General features: G+C 36.9%; 2 protein-coding genes across 3 annotated transcripts; one reads left to right on the top strand and one right to left on the bottom strand.

Moving 5' to 3' along the window:
• Positions 1–1,220: 1,220 nt before the first annotated feature.
• On the top strand, positions 1,221–9,061 carry LOC145619364 (inositol-tetrakisphosphate 1-kinase 4-like). 2 transcript variants are annotated; one of them, XR_014108123.1, is made up of 11 exons: positions 1,221–1,810; positions 2,573–2,654; positions 2,884–2,916; positions 5,870–5,990; positions 6,265–6,357; positions 7,020–7,139; positions 7,277–7,453; positions 7,953–8,008; positions 8,100–8,184; positions 8,341–8,532; positions 8,655–9,061. XR_014108123.1 is itself a non-coding variant. In XM_081674042.1 (10 exons), exons 1-10 carry the CDS (start codon positions 1,629–1,631, stop codon positions 8,430–8,432), a joined length of 1,041 nt encoding a protein of 346 aa, XP_081530168.1. In that variant the 5' UTR covers positions 1,221–1,628; the 3' UTR covers positions 8,433–9,061. The 2 variants fall into 2 exon arrangements, 1 of the variants encoding a protein (XP_081530168.1); XM_081674042.1 differs by having other exon boundaries at positions 8,341–9,061.
• Positions 9,062–18,873: 9,812 nt separating this feature from the next.
• Positions 18,874–21,889, bottom strand: LOC145620318 (F-box/kelch-repeat protein At1g22040-like). Its single transcript, XM_081674962.1, has 2 exons — positions 21,696–21,889; positions 18,874–20,719 (listed from the first exon to the last, which is right to left on the bottom strand). The coding sequence occupies exon 2, from the start codon at positions 20,675–20,677 to the stop codon at positions 19,256–19,258; it is 1,422 nt and encodes a 473-aa protein (XP_081531088.1). The 5' UTR covers positions 20,678–20,719; positions 21,696–21,889; the 3' UTR covers positions 18,874–19,255.

The following is a 21,889-nucleotide window of genomic DNA, read 5'->3' as shown; positions in this document are numbered from 1 at the left end:
GTTGACGAGGGTGGTAGACAAAAATGACAAATTGACAAGTGATATAAAACCAACTAAACAAGGCAAGATATGGAAGCTATACGTGCACGATTTCTTTTAATATTTAGATAATATTGATACTATATTATTCGAGAAGGGTTTTGAAGTTGAATTAAAATTAATTGACATGTGAAATGAGATATGGAAATATGTTTGATGAATAATTTCAAATTGTGTCATCTGTATCTTATCGTTATCTTGAGATAAGAATAGTTAATAGTATGTATTATTGAATTCTATTAATTCATAAATCATTTAGTGATGAAAAAACCCTAAAATTTGGTTTTTGTAAACTCTATACTAATAACCTGTTCTCTTACGTTGAAATTCTGTTCAGTTCAGTTCAGTTCCGCTTCTAATCTCCTTCTCTTATAAAATATTCAGTTTAGTTAATGAGAACAGGGCCTAAATAAAATTTTAATAGTGCGAACCTTAGTAAATTGAGAGCTAAGAATAACTTTATTATTGTTTTTTTATAGTTTACTCCTCTAACTTTAGGTGGCATCGCCGCATCAGCTGACATAAATGCTAATAAGATGTTACCATTACTTAAGGTGTGATTTCCTCTAACTTATTGTGATTGGTTCAAGCAAAATATGTTCATTGCAAGATAGATTATAGTTCAAAAAAAAAATAATTTAACACAATTGCAAGTTCGGATAAAGTATACTTTTAAAAAAAAAAGTTATAAAGAGTAGTGATAAGTTAAGCTAAATTTAAATATTTCACTATACACCCTTAAATACTAAATTGAGCATATTATTGTTTGTTTCCATGACAGCTCAATATAGAAATAACCTACAACTAGAAATGTACTAGCAAATCTTTTTTTTTTTTTAAAAAAAAAACACTTGCAAAAGACACCATATTGAATTAAATTAGAAAGAAATAGAAAAATAAACAGACTCACTTTTAAAATCAAGCGACATCTTACATGTCCATATGTACTACAATATCATTATTTCCTTATTGCTAGTACAAAAAATACAATACAAATGTCCCTATAGACATTAGCTTCGTGCAAATTGCATCACACTTTTCACAAGTGGCAAGATATAATTTCCACAAAAGATTGAATATTTCACCCAAAATAAACAAGGAAAAAAAAAATTAAAAAAAAAATCTAGTACAAGTAGATAAGAATAATGCAGGACAACCAAGTAAAAAAAATAAAAATAAAAAATCCACTAATAATATAGACCAATGGAACATTCCAAGGCCCTTTGCTGAATTTGATACTTAAATTCTCTCCATTTCCCCAATTTCCTCTCTTTCTCTCTCCTCCTTGTTCATCTTCTTCTTCCTCACAAATTCTGCAAATTTTCAGAATATTCGCCTCTTTTTCTTCGCTTTTTTGTGCATTTTTCACACGCTATTAACAGGAAAATAAACCTAGAGAGAGAAAAAGTGAAGGATTTTTAGAGAGAGAAAGCAATCATCGTTGACTGATACTTTGCAGAAATTCGATCACTGTTGAGAAATTGAGTTTCCGCCATTTTTGATTGTGTAATTCCTCGAATTTCAGCTTGAATTTCGTGTTTGTTTGACGAAATTTGGAGTTGTTCTTGGTTTTTGATTGTTCGCCGGGTATGAGGTTAGACGGAGAGACCAAAGAATTTGAGTATGAAGAGGAGAGAGAAAGTGGTGAAGAAATGAATTCGGTTTCAAATTCGATTAATTTAGGGTTTCCTCAGCAAGTTGTTGTTGGTTATGCGTTAACGACGAAGAAGAAGCAGAGTTTCTTGCAACCTAAGTTTGAACTCATTGCTAGGTATATAATTACACATTTCTTTTGTTTCATTTGATCATATTTCAAATTATTGAATTGTTATTTTGTCAGTTTGTTTAACCGCCATTGTTGTCTGCTTGCAATCATGAAGATCAGATATTATCTTGGAAGCTTGTGTAAGATAATATTGCATAGTAATTAATTGCTTTAAATAAGTATAAAAATTAAGTAGTATGTTGAATATTCCATGGCATATATGCTCCCGCCCTAATATGTTTTCAAAGACTAAGTCGGAGTCAATGATTTTGAGATTATTTGAGTTTATAGTACCTAAATTACCTAACTTATCTAATAATACTGTTGATATAGTAAGTATTCTTATCCATTCTTTTACTGTAGACTTGTTTTGCTAAATTGCTACTGTACACAAGACACTTTATTAGAATTATATGAAGATAAGTAGTGTTTTACAGTCGATTGCATTGCCTCATGGACTTATTTAGTGAAGTTTTCGTCTTTTCGTGTTTAATTGATACACTGCTTTGCCGCCTATTAAGAGAATAGGTGTCCCCAAGAACAAGGAAAGCCTCAACAACACCAAAGAACCCTACTTCTTTCATTCAGGCCATCAATGATTAACAGCTATATTATTTTCTTTCTATATTTGTCTAATTTTGTGTCTTATACATGCTCTTTGTAATGAGTATGTCAATTGTTGTTTGGTGAAAAAAGAAGCCAATATGCAAAAATTTAGTATCATTTGTATTTTCAAGAATCAATTTAAGTGTACTTGTTTTGATGCAGAGACAAGGGGATTATATTTGTTCCCATTGACCAACACCGGCCATTGGCAGAGCAAGGCCCTTTTGACATTGTTTTGCACAAGGTCAGTCTATATTCTGATACTTGACTTGTAATTATTATATTTGTAAATTACTACTGTCCTTATATATCCAACATAGTGCACTTTTCAGTAATTAGGCTTTTGTTCCTGTTAAACATAATCAATATTATCTTTTGCAAATTCATTCATGCTCAATACAAGCATAATCCTCTTAGCTGCTTTTACTTTAGCCGCTCTTCAGTCTCTCTGATTAATCTTGTGTTTCTTACAGCTACTGAGCAATGAATGGAGCCAACTTCTTGAAGTAAGTCATCCTTTGAAATAACATTTCTAGCGATGCTGATAATCATCTCATGTGTCACTTTTTATGATGCTGTGCTTCCTGATATGTCTGATTATTCTGGGTGGTTCTCAGCTTGTTTTATAACAGCCATGTTCTTTTGGAGAGTTTGGATATCATATGACATTGATTGGTGGAACATATAAGTGACATGTTCCTATGTTAGTTAAAACTTATTGTTGCCTGACATAATTTGCAGAATCATGCTCTGTACATCATGAACCATCACAAGATATTTATGCTTGGTCATTGAAGAGTTCAGACAAGTGAGGGTTGACTTTCTGCGTCAATCTGGATAACTTATCCAGGAGTTATTAGGTCTGGCTGCAAATAAATTCTGCATTGCTGAATACGTTGTCGGGTTACTGCTGCCTTGAACTGTATATGCTGATATGACTAGTTTTTTTCCTTAGTGTGCTGTTGGTTCTGGTCTTGGTAACTTGGGGCCTTTATTTTCTGCAATCCCGTTTTGTGTTGTGAAAAATTTGTTTCTAATCATTCTCATATGACATAATTGGCTTAATCGATGGCCAACAGTTGTAGTTTTTAAGGAGCTGCAAACTAAGAAAAAGCAGTTCCTAATGTATGTCTATTGCTGTCTCAATTATAAATGTTGTACTGAGTAGATAGAGTTACTAGTTCCTCAGTTATTACTCCTTATTACTTTTATGTATTTTTGCTTTATTGTTTAGGCTCTCCTCATCATTGCTTATCTTTACCAAAAACGTTTTTGTATCCTTCAGTTGCCTTCCTTTGTCACAGTAACCCTCCCCTATTTTCTTTAGCCCTTGAATCTTGAACTGAAGGCACTTTTAGAGCTTCAAGCACAGCTAAAACCCATTAAGTAGCTGAATATAAGTGCAGCCCTATTGTTATATATGATGCTGGGGAGAAGTTTATCAATCCAGCCCTACGCCCCTAGATTTAGTATTGGGACTTTGGGAGAAATAAGAAGTGTATGGTGTTGAATAAAAATCATGGTCTGACAGCAATTGACATAGGGAAGAGAGAGAATATGATATTTGTTGGCTAGGAAGATGTGGAGTAAGAGGTTGGTGAGTGGTGACTGTTGGCTTCTTAAAATACTCCAAGAGAGGCCTATGAAGGATTGGGCTATGGAGTGTTTCGTAGTTGTTTCTTCTAAGGATAAGGATAAACACTGGAAATTCATGTTAATAGTTGAAGAAGAAGGCAGAGTTTTAGATCTTGGTGCCTTAAATTCTTTGTTAATAAGTACCTTCAAGTTATAAAGTGCTACTATCATTGGTGAAAAGTCATAATTCCTTCTACAGGTTAGTGAGGAGAACAAGAATCAGTCTATTTTATCTTCTTTTTCTTTCTCTTAATGGATTAAAAACTTTGTTTACTAATGAATCAAATCCAGGCTTTAAGGAGAATAGGATTGTTCTGTGTTTAGGAATTAGGTTCTTCTGCAGAAAAGTATGCTTTGCAAGGGGGGTAGTGGGGATGTGTGTTGATGACTGATTGATTGCTATGTGGAACATGACAGTAGCAACAGCATCGGGTGGTGAGGGTTGGGTGGGGGGGGTGTTTGTATAAAAATCTTTCTTGGCCTGCTTCTGGGTGTAAAGATTAAGGTAACAATCAAACCCGTGGATTTCCTAGAAATCAACACCTCATGGGAGGTGTTTGGTTCCTCACTTCCTCCTCCACTCTATCTTTGGTTTCCTTCTCCTTTATCTCTACCAATGTCTCTCCTCAATCTCTTCTCCACCCCATATTGCTCTCCTCTCTCTTTCAACACTTAGGAGCTTCTTGAGTAGTGGTGCTGTGCTCTAATATATAAATTGCATAATTAATCTTAAGGCTTTCAAGAGTAATTCACCATTTTTGTCTAGTAAGACCCAACTATTATACTTCTAATAGAGTAAGAAACGTTACTCTGTCATCTTTACGCCTAACAGTTATCCACTTTTACGAATTAGCGCTCTGATTTTAATATTGTTTACTTGTTTTTGGTGGCGGGGGAGGGTTGGATGAGTGAAGTGGACCTTGAGCCATGAATGCTTTTAGTTATTGGCTAATGCTGAGTGTATAATGTATATTATCTTTCATCTTTCTCTAGATGATTGATTCCACAGAGAATTGCTTTTATCTTTGCTCTTTCATTGAACATGTGTGTCTGCAATTCTAAGTTAATGATTGTATGTGGTGTCAGTTTTTGGTGTTTGCACTATGCATGGCTTTGAGCAAGGGATGGGTTGAAGGTGAAATAATTAATGACCTTTTTGTTACATTATGACCGTAGTGTAAAGTGTTTCAACATGCTGTAGTGCAAAAAAGTTGTTCCATAAGTTGTATTTAAAATCACACCGTGTCTGTCATAAGCTGTCATATCCGCATTAGCCATTGTAACTTGAAATTCAAGCTGTTAAGTGTATTACAGTATTTACATTTTTGAAATTAACCTATTAGAAAACTTTGAGCCATATTGAAGTCACTACAAATGTTTGAAATCTATTTCTTTACAAAATATCCTGTAATATCTAAGAAAAAAAATAAATAACCCATACTGATAATGAAGTTGAGAGTTTCCAGTCTATCATGTTACATTGGAACTGTGTCAATATGATGTGCAACACCTGAAAAACACCAATTTTGTAATTCTGAGGCTGCCACAGTTATGAAGACTACACGCATTGGAAACTTATCAGTACTTAGGTTATTATATATCTCCTTGAGTAGCGTTCAAGATACTACCTCTACAGAGGAATGAATATAATAAATAATTGGAAAACTAAATCTAGACATCTCATGAAATAAATTGCTATCTTGGTCATTGTATTTGTCTAATGTACCAAGGTGTTTACTGAGTTGTATGCCTTTAGAATGAAGCTTTATCACAGAAGATTGAACTTCAATCTTACCATTTTCCTTGTCCAATTTTATTTTGAAGGATTACAGACTCAAGCATCCAGATGTTATGGTTCTTGATCCTCCTTATGCGATACAATGTGTGAGAAATAGACAATCCATGCTTGAAGACGTAGCTGCTTTGGACTTGGCTGATTCTTATGGTAAACACTGTTACATGTTGCTTTGTGGTGACATAGTGACATTTATCTGAGGTTAACGAGATCTGTCTAATTTTTTTAAGGAGAACAATACTCTCTCCATTTTCCTTGTATTTCTCTATTGATAGGAAATTTTCTTGCAATTTTCAAGTCTAATTTTTTCAAAAAGTTGGCTGATTTATTTGGATTCCTGCTTCTGTGTTCTCATTTGTCTTCTGGTTGGATAGATGTTTATTGTGTTGACCATAAGTATTATTTATTGTTTTATGTCCTTCAGGTAGGGTATGTGTGCCTAAACAGTTGGTTATTGAGAAAGATCCTACGTTGATTCCTGCCGAGGTTGCTAAAGCTGGATTGAAACTCCCATTAGGTATGCATTCTGTGCTCCATTTCTGTCCATTGTAAATCACTAGTTGGGTCTCTTTTATCTGCTTTTAACTGGTAGTGAGCCTCGGATACTTGTGAGTTGTGATGATTACATAGTGGTTCCATTAATGCCCATAGGATGTGAAACTGTTTAAATTTTAGTGTACCTATATCTGTATAACATGCATATTTGGATTATAGTGTTTCTGTTTTATAATGTAGTGTAGGCATTTAGTGCTCTTTTGAGTGTTGGTTGATTGAAAGGTTAGTAGCCTTAGGAAATCCGGGGATAGGCTATAATTTTGTAAAGCATGAGAATGTTGATGATGCATGAATAAAAATGAGTCTTGAATGATGTATAAAACAGTGGTGAAAAATATTATTGTTTACGTTTTGTGATAATGGAAAAGTTTTAGATGCTTGCCTGGTTGCCCTTATGGCCCTACCTCCATTTAACAGGTTCACTTTGTTAGTTGCAAAAGAGCCTTGGCATCTGGCAAGCAATGTATTTTCTTGGTTTAGTTTCCATGTTGGAAGACCAAAATATTTATGGATACATGAAATAGAATACAACATCAACTTTGGAATGGCTTCAAGGTTCTTTTGTCCTTGGTATGTTGGTATTTGTACAGTAAATTGAACTCGGGCTTTTGGATTGTATTGCAGTGTCAAAACCATTGTTTGTGGATGGAAGTGCAAAGTCGCACGAGCTATTCCTTGCTTATGATAATGTCTCTCTATCGAATCTTGAGCCTCCATTGATTCTTCAGGAGTTTGTTAACCATGGTAAGTTATTAATTTTGATGTATTAACATAGCATGTCTTGTTTCCCTTCCCTTCCTACTGTAGGTAACCGAAGATACCTTTCTGACTTTAAATTCATTAATTTTATTAATTGAATCAATTCTCTTGTTTCAATTCAGGTGGTGTCATGTTTAAAGTCTATGTTGTTGGAAATGCTATAAAAGTAATAAGACGATACTCTCTACCAGATGTCTGCAAGAGAGAGCTCTCAAAGTATGCTGGGGTTTTCCAGTTTCCAAGGGTTTCATGTGCTGCAGCAAGTGCTGATGAGGCAGATCTAGAGCCCGGTATTGCTGGTAAGACTATGTTATCATCCACCAACTAAGGAAAAAGTAGAGTTCTGAGGCAAACTGTGCTACTGCTGGCTCATATAGCTTTCCCAGTTTCTGAAATGACAAATTGACTGACAAAGAAAACAAAATGACAATCACACTGCTTATAAGATGCTGGATTCGGGTTAATTGTGGATTTCATGGAAACCTTTTGTCATTTTAAATTGTTCTCCATGAGAGGAGCTGTTGTGGTCAAATTTTTTGTTGTCTTATTGATATTGTTGCAACATTAGTCATTTGACTGCTGACTCATTTTAAACTGAATTACTTATTTGCCCTTCAATAGCCTCTTTTTTGTTGGTGGCAAGAGTTGGAGGGGTAACGATATATTTTGTCCTGAACAATATGTTGTTGAGGATACAGAAAGGGGAGTAAGGAGAGTTCGTATTTTTCAAAGTATGGAAAAGGCTCTATTTGAGTGTATTACGTCTGACAGGATTGCATTGTATTTGGTCTGTTTCAGAGCTTCCTCCAAGACCGATGCTTGAAAGACTTGTTGGGGAACTTCGCCGCCGAATGGTAATACCCTGTTGTTTATTGTGCCACCCTTCTGAGATAGCATGTTTTCTCTAGTCTTACCTCTGCTTCTGACCCTTGCTGTATATTTCAGGGGCTTCAGCTGTTCAATATTGATCTTATCCGTGAGCATGGGACAAGAGATCTATTCTACGTAATTGACATAAATTACTTCCCTGGTTAGTTTCTTCATCTATCTTGATTGTTGATTTATAGTTGCCTGAACTACCCTCTCTCCCCAGTAAGCACCAAGTACAAAACTTCAAGATTGATCATTTTACTCAATTTGGGATACACTTCATTCTAATTGTGAAACCGACACTTCCATCTTTCAGGTTATGGAAAAATGCCAGGGTATGAGCACATATTTACTGATTTCCTGGTGGGTCTTGCGGACACTAAAAACCGGAAGCAGCTCGAGTTATAAGTTCAGAGGTTATGAAGCCATTGGCATAAACCTGCTTGCAGGCCATTCTGCGGAAAAGTTGAAAACATGTCAAGATCTTGGATTTTCTAAATGCTAACTGGTATGAATGACCCTCCACAAATGCTTAGCTTTTTTAGCAGTTGAAGCATTAAGGTTCGCATGCTAGTGGCTATTATTTATCTAGCAATGAAGCAAACTTGTTTTATGTAAATATGTAATCAGGTATTGTCCCACTCGTGTATGGGGCACTTTGATCCATGCTCCGGATTTGGCAGGAGCTAACTTATTCAGATCGTGATTTCTGGTGGAAATTCGGCATGGCTGAGTGCATTTACAAGTGAAGCTATGTACCTATAGTCCTCCAATCCTGAATTTGATTTTTCTCCATAAATTCTTGAATCTTGATTCGAACTAATCCTAGCAAATGTAGAGAATAAGGATCATCCCTTATAAGAGCAGAATAATTGTATAATTTCTCTTCCCCTTTTTTTTTTTTTATTATTTTTTTTAGTGTTTGAATAGCCGTAGTGCTAAACCGCCCATCGTTATGGTATTCTATTGATTGTTCTGGTAATATTAGTTTGGTAGGTATTTGAATATTTATCCTCAAGGAGATGTTCACTGGTGTATCTGATCTTTTGGTCTATGTTACCTTTTAAACGTTTGAGCTTAATGTCTTCCCATGATAGGCATGACTCTTGGGCAGTGCTAGAAACATACATGAAAAGGACCAAAAGGTGTATCCATCCACTCAAACCATGTATCTTGCTTGTGCTTACATTTAACTATAATACACAGAAATCGAAGCGATTTAGGAGGTGTCGGGAGCTGGTGTTGGAATTTCAAGGAACATTACGGGATGAATCCCGAGATTATATAATATTGTGTGGACTCATATATGACTATTAACCGGCAACGTAAAGGCCCCCGTGAGAGCTAATAGCCAATACAAGAGGCATGTATGAAAACGGGTAAAATGACCGTTTAAAGGCAAATTGGATAGTTCCACTCACCGAATTAAACTTTTGGAGGGTATTAGGGACCATGCTAAACATCTCAACAATTTTTATTTTCGGGCGAGAATAGGTCAAAAAATTAAAAATTGAAGAATAATCCACAGTTTTTGAGGACTTTTTGAAGTTTCAGGGCCCGGTGGCGAAAAGTGTCGAGACCCTAGAGCTGTCAAACTAACCCGACCTGAGGACCCGACCAAAACTGACAATGATCTGAACAAGGCTTATACTCGAACAATGGGTTGGATTATAGCCTTCAATTTTGCCACTTTTCGCCATTAGGCCCAAAAACCTCAAAATTTCCTTAAAAAGAGTGGATTACAACTTTTAATTTTGTAATTTTTTAACCTTTTTTCAACCGGAAATAAAAATTGCCAAGATGTTTACTATGGTCCCTAATACCCTCCAAGAGTCCAATTGGGTCGACGGAACCATTCAATATGCCTTTAAACGGTCAATTTACCCGTTCACAACTTGTAGTGATTTCCTAACTCAAGCCTACCACGGACGTTTATGTCAACATATAATGATCATATGTGGTTTAAAACGGAATTATATGACCCCGAGATGTATCCCTTAGGGTCTCATGGCTTTTCGCCGCCGTTCTCCGAAACCTTGAAATTTCCTCTAAAAGCGTGAATTATAGCCTTCAATTTTGTAAATTTTTAACCTTTTTTCGCCCGGATATAAAAATTGATGAGGTGTTTACCATGGTCTCTAATACCCACCAAGAGTCCAATTGGGTCGGTGGAGCCATCCAATATGCCATTAAACAGTCATTTTACCCGTTCAAAACATGAAGTGATTTTTGTAAAATCAAGCCTACCACGGACGTTTAAGACAACATATAATGATCATATGTGGTTTCAAAAGGAATTATATGACCCCGAGATGTATCCCTTAGGGTCTCAAGGCTTTTCGCCACCGTTCTCCGAAACCTTGAAATTTCCTCAAAAAGCGTGAATTATAGCCTTCAATTTTGTAATTTTTTGACCTTTTTTCGCTCGGAAGTAAAAATTGCTGAGATGTTTACCATGATCCCTAATACCCACCAAGAGTCCAATTTGGTCGGTGGAACCATCCAATATGCCCTTAAACGGTCATTTTACCCGTTCTCAACTTGAAGTGATTTCGTAAAATCAAGCCTGCCACGAACGTTTAAGACAACATATAATGGTCATATGTGGTTTCAAACGGAATTATATGACCCCGAGATGTATCCCGTAGGGTCTCAAGGCTTTTCTCCACAGGGTCCCGAAACCATGAAATTTCCCCAAAAAGCGTGGATTATAGCCTTCGATTTTGTAATTTTTTTGACTTTTTTTGCTCGGAAATAAAAATTGCCGAGATGTTTACCATGGTCCCTAATATCCTCCGGGAGTCAAATTGAATCAGTGGAACCATCCAAGATGCCTTTAAATGGTCATTTTACCCGTTCACAACTTCTAGTGATTTCCTAACTCGAGCCTACCACGGACGTTTATGTCAACATATAATGATTATATGTGGTTTCAAACGGAATTATATGACCCCGAGATGTATCCCTTAGGGTCTCAAAGCTTTTCGCCACCGTGATCCGACACCTTGAAATTTCCTCAAAAAGCGTGGATTATAGCCTTCAATTTTGTAATTTTTTGACCTTTTTTCGCCCGGAAATAAAAATTGCTGAGATGTTTACTATGGTCCCTAATACCCACAAGAGTCCAATTTGGTCGGTGGAATCATTCCATATGGCCTTAAACGGTCATTTAACCCGTTCACAACTTGAAGTGATTTTTGTAAAATCAAGTCTACCACGGACGTTTAAGACAACATTTATTGATCATATGTGTTTCCAAACGGAATTATATGACCCTGAGATGTATCTCTTAGGGTCTCAAGTAGAGCTGGGCATGGGCCGGGTCAGCACGCGGGCGGCCCGGGCACGGCACGAGGATGGCCCGGCACGGCACGGCCCGACGGCAGGCCCGGCCCGGCACGATGGCACGCCCCTCGTGCCTCGTGCGGGCTGCGGTGAAAAAAAACCCAAAAGTGGCCCGGCACGGCACGAGCCCGGCCAATAGCCCGTGGCACGGCCCGCAGGCACGGCCCGCAGGCACGGCCCGCAGGCACGGCCCGCAGGCACGGCCCGCAGGCACGGCCCGCAGGCACGGCCCGCAGGCACGGCCCGCGGGCTAACGGCTATAAACTGGCGCTGCTCTTGTTTTTTCCCTCCAACGGCCATAAACGGCTATAAACGGCTATAAACGGCTCTATTTTCACCTATAAATACCACCCTCAACTTCCAATTCTTTCCACAACTCAATACTCATCTTCTCATCTCATTCTCTTACTCTCTTACTCTCTTATTCTCATATATTATAATTTATAAATTATAATCTCTTAATATTTCTTAATCTCTTATTCTATTATAAATTTTACATTTTTAATATTATTAGTCTACTACCAAAAAAAAAAAAAAAAATTGTTATATTTACATTCGGGAAATTATAATTTCGGGAAATTATAAATTCGAGAAATTATAAATTTGGGAAAGCATTGAAGCGTCATTGTAAGATCTAACTCAACTTTATTTTAATTTGTTATTGTTATTGTTATTGTTATTATTATTGTTATTATTATTATTATTATTATTATTATTATTATTATTATTATTATTATTATTATTATTATTATTATTATTATTATTATTATTGTTGTATACTTGGAACTACTTAATTACATAAAAACTACTTTCTATTTTAATTGTGGGTTATTTGGATTGTTGAAATCTGTCTAAGGCGGGATTTGGGCTCTGGACAACGTCGATCCTAACCATAACCTACCTGGGATCTCATTGATTTAGATAATCTACTATTATTATAATTATTTTTGAAAATTTATTAACTTACTAATTAAGTAATAATTAAGAAAAAAAACTTACTTATACTTGTTAATTGTTATAATTTGTTATAATTTGTTACTTTGTTAGTGTTATAAACTTATAATTGTTAATTTGTTATAATTGTTAATATTGTTGTTAATTATTATTTATTAGTTAATAATCTTAATTAATCATGGCATCAAACCCGAACCAATCCTCCTCTAAAAAAGCCAAATCTAAACGACCATTGGAAGGCTCTTCTATGCCCCCCCCTACAATGCAAATCCCTACTATGCAAATCCCTACAATGGCCAATCCCACCCACCCCGGGTTTTCTACCGGTTTTCCCACCGGATTAGATCAACAAGGGACATTCCAACCATGGCAAAGCACCCAATCTCCACCTTATTATGCCTCCGCACATGATATGCCTTTTGAATTTAACTATCAAACAACTCAAGCAAGCAACACACAACCTGCCGGCTCTAGTGACCCATCCGTCCAAAATACTATTCCCACATCTGATAACCCATTCATTGAATGGTACACCGAAGAAGAAATGACCCTTTTGAAAAACCGAAAGAGTAAATGTTGGCAATATTTCTTGTTAAGTAGAGATGGTGAAAAAGCCAAGTGTAAAACTTGTGGTAATATTTATTCGGCTCCAGCCAAAGGCGGTACGGGGCACCTAAACCGACACAGTGAAAAATGTGGTGCCCCTAGTACTGACCCAACTCAACCAAAAATTTCTCAATTCCATCCTTATGGCTTCACTTACAATTATGAGAGGGATAGGGATGAACTTGGGAGAATGATAGTCCAAGCCGAACAACCTTTTCTTTTTGCTGAAAGTGATCCGTTTAACAATTACATTAAACGAGCACTACAACCCCAACACAAAAAAATCTCCCGAAAAACCGTTAAAACAGCTGCCATGAAAACTTACTTAGAATACAAAATGAAATTAATTGAAGAACTTAAAACTCTTACTTCAAGAGTTTCTATAACTTCTGATGCATGGGATGGTGGTTATGGTTTACATTATTTGTGTGTTACTTGTCATTGGGTTGATAGTGAATGGTTATTGCAAAAACGTATTATTTATTTCAAATTGCTTGAATACCCCCATACGGCCTTTAATATTTCTAATTGTATTATGAGTGCTCTTGATGAATATTGTCTTAGGGACAAAATCATGTCCATGACGTTTGATAATGCAACATCCATGACAGCTAGTGCTAATCTAATTAAACCAAACTTGCATAATGTCATAATGGATGGAGATGCATTACATATTAGATGCATTTGTCATGTTTTAAACTTGTGTGTTAAGGATGGACAAGAAGCAATTGGTCCATACTATTCCAAAATTCGAAATGCTGTTTTGTCTATTATGTCTTCTAGCAGTAGGTATCAGGAATGGAGGCGATATCTTAAGCAAAATAAGATAAAGCCTATTAGAATTAAAACGGATTGTCCAACTAGGTGGAACTCCACCTATGACATGTTGAGTCAGGCACTTTCGTATAGAGTTCCATTTTCATTGTTTTACAATAATAAGTATCCACAATTCATGATAGCAGACTCCGATTGGGATAATTGTGAAAAATATATGCAATTTTTACAATTATTATATAGTATGACTCACTGTTTTTCTTCTGTTTATGTTCCTTGCATTCATTCTTTCCTTCAAAATGCATGTTTATTTGCTCAACTTCTTTATGAACATCGATCACAACAAGATTACAATGATTATGTTCCACAAATGGAGGCTAAATGGCGTAAATATTACACTAAGCTTCCTATGGTTTATATGTTTGCTTCTATTTTAGATCCTAGATCAAAGTATGATGGCACATTTATGCTAATTGATATTTACTATGAATGCATGCAACTCGGTGATGGTGTCGAACAATATAAAAATCATGTGAAAGATAAATTTTTTGAGTTATATAGAGTTTATGAATCTAAATATGGAACCGTCACTCATTTTGCCCCTTCTCAAACATCCAAAAGCGTAAGTAAAACGGGCAAAAGTTTGGCGGCCCAAGCTGCTAACATGTTATCTAAGTTTTCAGGTAGTGGATCATCATCAAGGCGAACACAAAGCGATGTTTCGGAGTTGCAAATGTACTTAAACTACGACTTCATGAAAGGCTTGGACGAAGATTCGAGGTTGGGGATGGACATCCTAGATTGGTGGAAATCCCAAAGCACAAAGCATCCAATTTTGGCGGCAATGGCACGTGATATTTTCAGCATCCAAGCCTCCTCCGTTGCCTCGGAACGAGCTTTTAGTGCTTCGGGAAGGGTTCTAGACGATAGAAGAACAAGTTTGAAGCCCGAAACACTAGAAATGTGTGTTTGCTTGAAGGATTGGATGGATGCCCAAGAACGCATCCAAGATCGTACTTTTACGGCCAACGACAACATCGATGGTTCCGATCGTTCTGGTTCAACTAGCTCCTCCGCATTAGCTAGTGAACATGAAGCCGAAGATGAAGACGAAGAAGATAATGAAGACCTTGATTGAAGATTACCAACAACTCGAGAATTAATATTAATTAGCGAAAATTCTAGTATTTCCTATGTACTCTATTAATTAGTGAAAATGTTAGTATTTCCTATGTTGGCTATGTACTCTATTAACATTAGCCGTATAATAAAATAACAAAATAAGTTATTCATCAATTATTGTTAGTTGTACCCTTGTACTTCATATTATCTTTTACTTAATAAATTTTTATGAATGAATTTTTTCAACTTTTAATTTTATGGAATATGTTATATTGTTATTTAATTTTTGTCTAATACTTATATAGTTATATGAATAATATGATATATAGTAAATTATGAATGAACAATAAATATTAATATAATTTAAACAATATTTAATATAACTTAACTCCATAAAAAATTTAATAATTATTAAATTCAAATATTAAATTGTATAATTATTCAATTCAATTTTTTCTTTCATAAAAAAAATTCAAGTTTTTTTAAAGTTTTTTTTAATTTTTTTTTTTAAAAAAAAAAAAGAAAAAAGGGTAAGCCGTGGCCCGTGGGCCGGCACGGTGGCCGGCACGGCCCGCCTCCACCGTGGGCCGGCACGACGGGCGGCCCGGCACGGCACGACCGGCACGGTGGGCCGTGCCGTGCCGTGGACAGGGAAACCTTGAAGGCCGGCACGGCACGGCACGGCCCGCCTCCACCGTGGGCCGGCACGGCCCGGCACGACACTGTTCATGGCCCGCCTAGGCACGGCCCACGGCAGGCCCGGCACGGCCCATGCCCACCACTAGTCTCAAGGCTTTTTGCCACCGGGCCCCGAAATCTCGAAATTTCCCCAAAAAGCGTGGATTATAGCCTTCTATTTTGTAATTTTTTTGACTTTTTTCGACCGGAAATAAAAATTGTCGAGATGGTTACCATGGTTCCTAATATCCTCCGGGAGTCAAATTGGGTCGGTGGAACCATCCAATATTCCTATAAACGGTCATTTTACCCGTTCACAACTTGTAGTGATTTCCTAACTCCAGCCTACCACGGACGTTTATGTCAACATATAAATATCATATGTGGTTTAAAACGGAATTATATGACCCCGAGATGTATCCCTTAGGGTCTCATGGCTTTACGCCACCGTTCTCTGAAACCTTGAAATTTCCTCTAAAAGCGTGGATTAATAGCCTTCAATTTTGTAATTTTTTGACCTTTTTTCGCCCGGATATAAAAATTGCTGAGGTGTTTACCATGGTCTCTTATACCCACCAAGAGTCTAATTGGGTCGGTGGAGCCATCCAATATGCCCTTAAACAGTAATTTTACCCGTTCAAAACTTGAAGTAATTTTTGTAAAATCAAGCCCACCACGGACGTTTAAGACAATATATAATGATCATATGTGTTTCAAACGGAATTATATGACACCGAGATGTATCACATAGGGTCTCAACACTTTTCACCACAAGGCCCCGAAATATCGAAATTTCCCCAAAAAGCGTGGATTATAGCCTTCGACTTTGTAATTTTTTGACTTTTTTCGCCCGGAAATAAAAATTGCCGAGATGTCTAACATGGTCCCTAATATTCTCAGGGAGTCAAATTGAATCAGTGGAACCATCCAATATGCCTTTAAACGATCATTTGACCCGTTCACAACTTGTAGTGATTTCCTAACTCAAGCCTAACACGAACGTTTATGTCAACATATAATGATCATATGTGGTTTCAAACGGAATTATATGACCCCGAGATGTATCCCTTAAGGTCTCAAGGCTTTTCGCCACCGTTCTCCGAAATCTTGAAATTTCCTAAAAAAGCGTGGATTATAGCCTTGAATTTTGTAATTTTTTGACCTTTTTTCGCCCAGAAGTAAAAATTGATGAGATGTTTACCATGGTCCCTAATACCCACCAAGAGTCCAATTTGGTCGGTGGAATCATCCAATATTCCTTTAAACGGTCATTTAATCCGTTCACAACTTGAAGTGATTTTTGTAAAATCAAGTCTACCACGGACGTTTAAGACAACATATATTGATCATATGTGTTTCCAAACGGAATTATATGACCCCGAGATGTATCTCTTAGGGTCTCAAGGCTTTTTGCCACCGGGCCCCGAAACCTCGAAATTTCCTCAAAAAGCGTGGATTATAGCCTTCAATTTTGTAATTTTTTTTGACTTTTTTCGCCCCAGGAATAAAAATTGCTGAGATGGTTACCATGGTTCCTAACATCTTCCGGGAGTTAAATTGGGTCGACGGAACCATCCAATATGCCTTTAAACGGTCATTTTACCCGTTCACAACTTGTAGTGATTTCGTAAACTCAAGCCTACCACGGACGTTTATGTCAACATTTAATGATCATATGTGGTTTCAAACGGAATATATGACCTCGAGATGTATCCCTTAGGGTCCCAAGTCTTTTACGCCACCGTTCCCTAAAACCTTGAATTTCCTCAAAAAGCGTGGATTATAACTGTCGAATTTGTAATTTTTTGACTTTTTTCGTCCGGAAATAAAAGTTGCCAAGATATTTACCATAATCCCTTATATCCTTCGGGAGTCAAATTGGGTCGGTGGAATCATCCAATATGCCCTTAAACTATTATTTTAGACGTTCACAACTTAGAGTGATTTCGTAAAATCAAGCTTATCACGGACGTTTGAGACAACATATAGTGATCATATGTTGTTTTAAACGGAATTATATGACCCCGAGATGTATCCCTTAGGGTCTCAAGGCTTTTCGCCACCGTTCTCCGAAACCTCGAATTTTCTCAAAAAGCGTGGATTATAGCCTTCAATTTGGTAATTTTTTGACCTTTTTTTGTCCGGAAATAAAAATTGCTGAGTTGTTTACCGTGGTGCCTAATACCCTCCGGGTTACTAATTGGGTTGTTGGAACCATCCAATATGACCTTAAACGGTCATTTTACCCGTTCACAACTTGCATTGATTTTGTAAACTCAAGCTTATCACGTACGTTTATGACAACATATAATGATCATATATGGTTTCAAACGGCATTATATTACCCCAAGGTATATCCCCTATGGTCTCAACACTTTTTGCCACCGGGCCCCGAACCCTCAAAAATTGTGGATTATAGCTAGAGCTGTAAAAAACGGACCCGACCCGAGAACCCGATCTTAACGGACAAAGATCTGAACTTTGCCTGTACTTGGTTAATGGGGTGAAACTAGTGACTTGTAACCTAACCTGATCTTAATCGAAAATCCATTTGAACCAATACTTTATGACCTGAACCCGAACCTGCCCCGACCTGATAGTAACTGTCAACCGATTTATCCGACCCGAAAACAATCCAAAACTGAACTAGTACCCGACTCAATTAAAACATGAACCCGAGTTATGGAAGTTTTAATAAAATTTTATATACCTTTTATTCAGCTTATATACTGGTATAATTCTGTAAACCTTCAATCCGATTTAATAAGATCTTTTGTTCAGCATATATAAGTTTTGTTCTCTATTACTCGTATATAGGTTTAATAATATCTTGATGATGCTTGATCAAATTATGGAAAGCATAATTATATAGTTCAACTTGGCCACATCGATATTTTTTAGAATTGAACTTGAACTAGAACCCGACTCAAAACTAACCCGAACCCGAATGTACCATCTTGTTAACCCATCCAAACCCGACTCAACAACCCAAACCTGAAATTGAACCCAATCTGATTTTAACTCGAATTGAACCCGACCTATATCCGAAAAGGTGAACGAACCGTTATAACTTGAACTGAAATTGACCCGACCTGAACCTGAACCCGAAGCTGATCTGAAGCTAGATTGACCCGACATAACCTTAGCCTGATTTAACTCGAGACCTAATTTGACCCGACCCAATTGAATACCTGAATTGATAGCTCTACATTTAAGTCTATATGCATTAGCAATACATTGAAAACATATGAAGAGCTATTGATAATATGGGCTACTGCTCTCTTTTTTTTCATGGTTACACTCATATTAGTTGTATAGGCTTAATTAATGCCATATAACAGAGGTATGCTGTACTGGAATAATCTCCAAATAAAAAAGAAAAAAGAAAATTGAATTCACTGTGGAGTAGACAGAGTAGGACGTGGTATTATGTATATCTACAATGGACACAAACCAAACAACCAAGAATCGCGTCAAAGAAAAAGGCATAAGAACAACTTATTAGTTATTATTACATGTTCTTATCAGCAGAAACCCGTTCCCCATGTGCAATTGGAATAGAGCGCAATTATTCATATGGTAACCTCCGAGCTCCAGTTACTTTGAGCCTTCCCTTGGGGCAGGTCATCTCGAATGAGCGATGAGTGAAAAGATGTATCACGTTCATCCATCTAACGCTAGCGCAAAAAACTGAGAGATTATATCAATTGCAGGTCTGAATCAGATTCAAGCAACAATACTAATATCAAGAATCAAATTCTTAGAATTTGACAGCTAACCAACTCAGAAGGCCCAGCTCTCCTAGATGCAATGACTTTCCAGGTAACTTCTGACGGAGAAGATGCAACAGAGCTTCCAGCTGAAGAGCATCTACTAGACAATGAACTTAACTTTGTGGGTTGTGCCAAGGGTCCCGTAGCAGCTTGCAAAACTGCAATATCAGTATTGGCATCTTTAATGATCACATGGAGCTTCCCAAGAAAACCAGCAAGTAAATATGGAGATTCAGCATCAGTTTGATCATGAGTCATAGGAACTTCTCCAGATAAAACTTTCCAAGAATCGTCTTGGTGATCATATACTTTAATCTTAGCATTATCCAAAGAGCCTGACAGATCCAAAGCATATAACTCATCATTAACTACAACACTCAATTTGGTTCCTGCCTGCTTAGCAGGCCAACCCTCGCCCATTCCAACAGGCATTTCAATCCATGAATTAGTTTCTGGGTCGTATATTTCACCACCAGCATCAACAAAGAAAGGCCAGCAGTACAAACTTTGAGGCACATAAAGCTTATTCTTGTATGTCGTCAATCCTGTTGCTATTGGCTTGAGAAGATCAGCTAAAAAAGCAGTAGGCATGACCTGAGCCTTAGCGAATGGCATGCTGGGAACCTCAGACCACTGATTTGTCTCAGGGTCAAACACTTCAGCACACTGCAAAGGAGTCAACCCACCTCTGTATCTGCTAACCCCTCCAACGACGTATAGTTTGTTGTTTATGACTCCTGTCTTACTATAAGCTCTACCAGTTAACATGGGGCTCACTTCATTCCAGGTATTTAAAATAGGATCATAGCGTCGGACACACCTTAAAGCTGAGGTCCTCGACAGTCCCCCAACTACATAGAGACAACCATTCACAGCCGCAATTGAACAGCCACAGAAAGGAAGTTTATCCAGTGGATCACCTCCACCAAGCCAGCCTCTTACTGCTTCTGCTATTTTCAGTTTTGATCCCAAAGAGTTCCACACTTGAATAGCCAAGCTTCTACGAGATTCATCATGGGTTAAGTTACGAGGCATTGGGGGCAACTTTTGCCATTTCTGAGAAACAGGATCCAATGCATACCATAATAAGTTATCTTCAACACGAGACAGTATGAAAAGCCACTCTTCGGTTATTTTAAACTCTCTTCTTAAATCATATATTTCAGAAGTAGATAAAGCTTCTTTCCAAGTCCGAGAAACCAACTTCAGTTGCAAATAGTAAGCTCTAGGTACTCTGGCAAGAATCTGGAGTGATAGTTCATTTGGAAGAGAAGGAATTAGTCTTGAGCTATGCTCAAAGCACCTTGTTACCCTTTGCCGCTTGCAAGAGCCTCTACTTGTATCCTCATAGTCCAGCCGTTTACACTCACTGGAACTGTTCAGGCTGCATATACCACCCATCAAGCCGAGCAAGTCAATTTATAACCATACAAAGTACACGGCCTTCATGCAGAAAAAAAGGCATTCGTTAATCTCTAAGAGCAAACACAGCAGAAAAGTTTGACATAGCTACAAAACTAAAGAAGCTATCGCAAAGGGAGTAAATAAAGCTACAGAACCTATACACTTTAGGTAATGTGGCAACAATTCAAGGAAAACACGAAGGAATCCCTTATATTCGTCCCTAAATTGTTTGAAAAGCAAAAGAGGCCATTGCTAAGGGAGATACTGAGATACAGAACCTATACACTTTAAATAATGTGGCAACAATCCAAGGAAAATGCGAAAGAGTCCAACACTTATATTCGTCCCTAAATTGTTCCACATAACCTAGGGCTCGTGCAACCGGAGACACACAAGACTAGGAGTCAGTGAGTCACGGTATCGGGTAATCATGGCTAAAGTCTTCCATCTATTAAATCCATTTTCAACCAATGAAGTCAATCTCTCTTCTGTCAAATACAAATATAGAAAAAAATATACAAATACCTAACTGCAACTAGTCAATAATATATCAAAACATACCAAGATTCCATTGAAATTCCAGACATTCTTACATTAAATAAACTCGAAAATTGCAAATACACTTGTTTTCACACTCCAAAAACCAATGTTGATTGTGCTATAACTGACCAATTCATTATTTACACTCTGTTTACATTTATTCAAAATCTCAACAAAAACATGTAATTTCTATCACCTTTAAACTCAAATTTACAAGCTACTTCAACAATTTTCCCAAATTATAGAGCAATTAACACCAAATAAATAAATAAAAATAGTAAATTTTTGCAATCAAATGAATATGAATTGATTTTGCGAATTTTACAAACACCAGAAGTAAAGAATATTCAAAATCAACGCAAATAAGAAAGGTATGAAAAATTTCTGTTAATAGAAATACTAAAAAAGAAACTAAACCTTCTAATTTGCGATCAATCAATCAATTAAAGTGTTAATTAAAAGAGGGAAACAAAACCTGAATTACGCCGCAATTTAATCGGAAGAAATAATTTAGTTTGGGCATGAGAATAATTTGCAGAGATCTGACAGAATTAAAATTAAGATTGATAGAATCTGGAAGAAATTGAATAATGAAGGTACAAAAACAGAGATAAATTCAAGATTTTGAGGAGAGAGAAAGTGAGCAGGAGATCCACGAGTGTATTTGTT

The sequence above is a fragment of the Chenopodium album genome, chromosome 27, assembly GCF_948465745.1.
Source record: "Chenopodium album chromosome 27, dcCheAlbu1.1, whole genome shotgun sequence".
Taxonomy (NCBI): Eukaryota; Viridiplantae; Streptophyta; class Magnoliopsida; order Caryophyllales; family Amaranthaceae; genus Chenopodium; species Chenopodium album.
The sequence above is the reverse complement of the archived record's forward strand: the minus strand, read 5'-3'. Positions and strand labels throughout refer to the sequence as shown.

Coding starts and splice junctions, on each gene's coding strand:
- LOC145619364 (XM_081674042.1), top strand. CDS start 1,629: ATGAGGTTAGACGGAGAGACCAAAGAATTTGAGTATGAAGAGGAGAGA. Junction 1,811..2,572: donor AAGTTTGAACTCATTGCTAG/GTATATAATTAC, acceptor GTTTTGATGCAG/AGACAAGGGGATTATATTTG. Junction 7,454..7,952: donor TCTAGAGCCCGGTATTGCTG/GTAAGACTATGT, acceptor GGTCTGTTTCAG/AGCTTCCTCCAAGACCGATG.
- LOC145620318 (XM_081674962.1), bottom strand. CDS start 20,677: ATGGGTGGTATATGCAGCCTGAACAGTTCCAGTGAGTGTAAACGGCTG.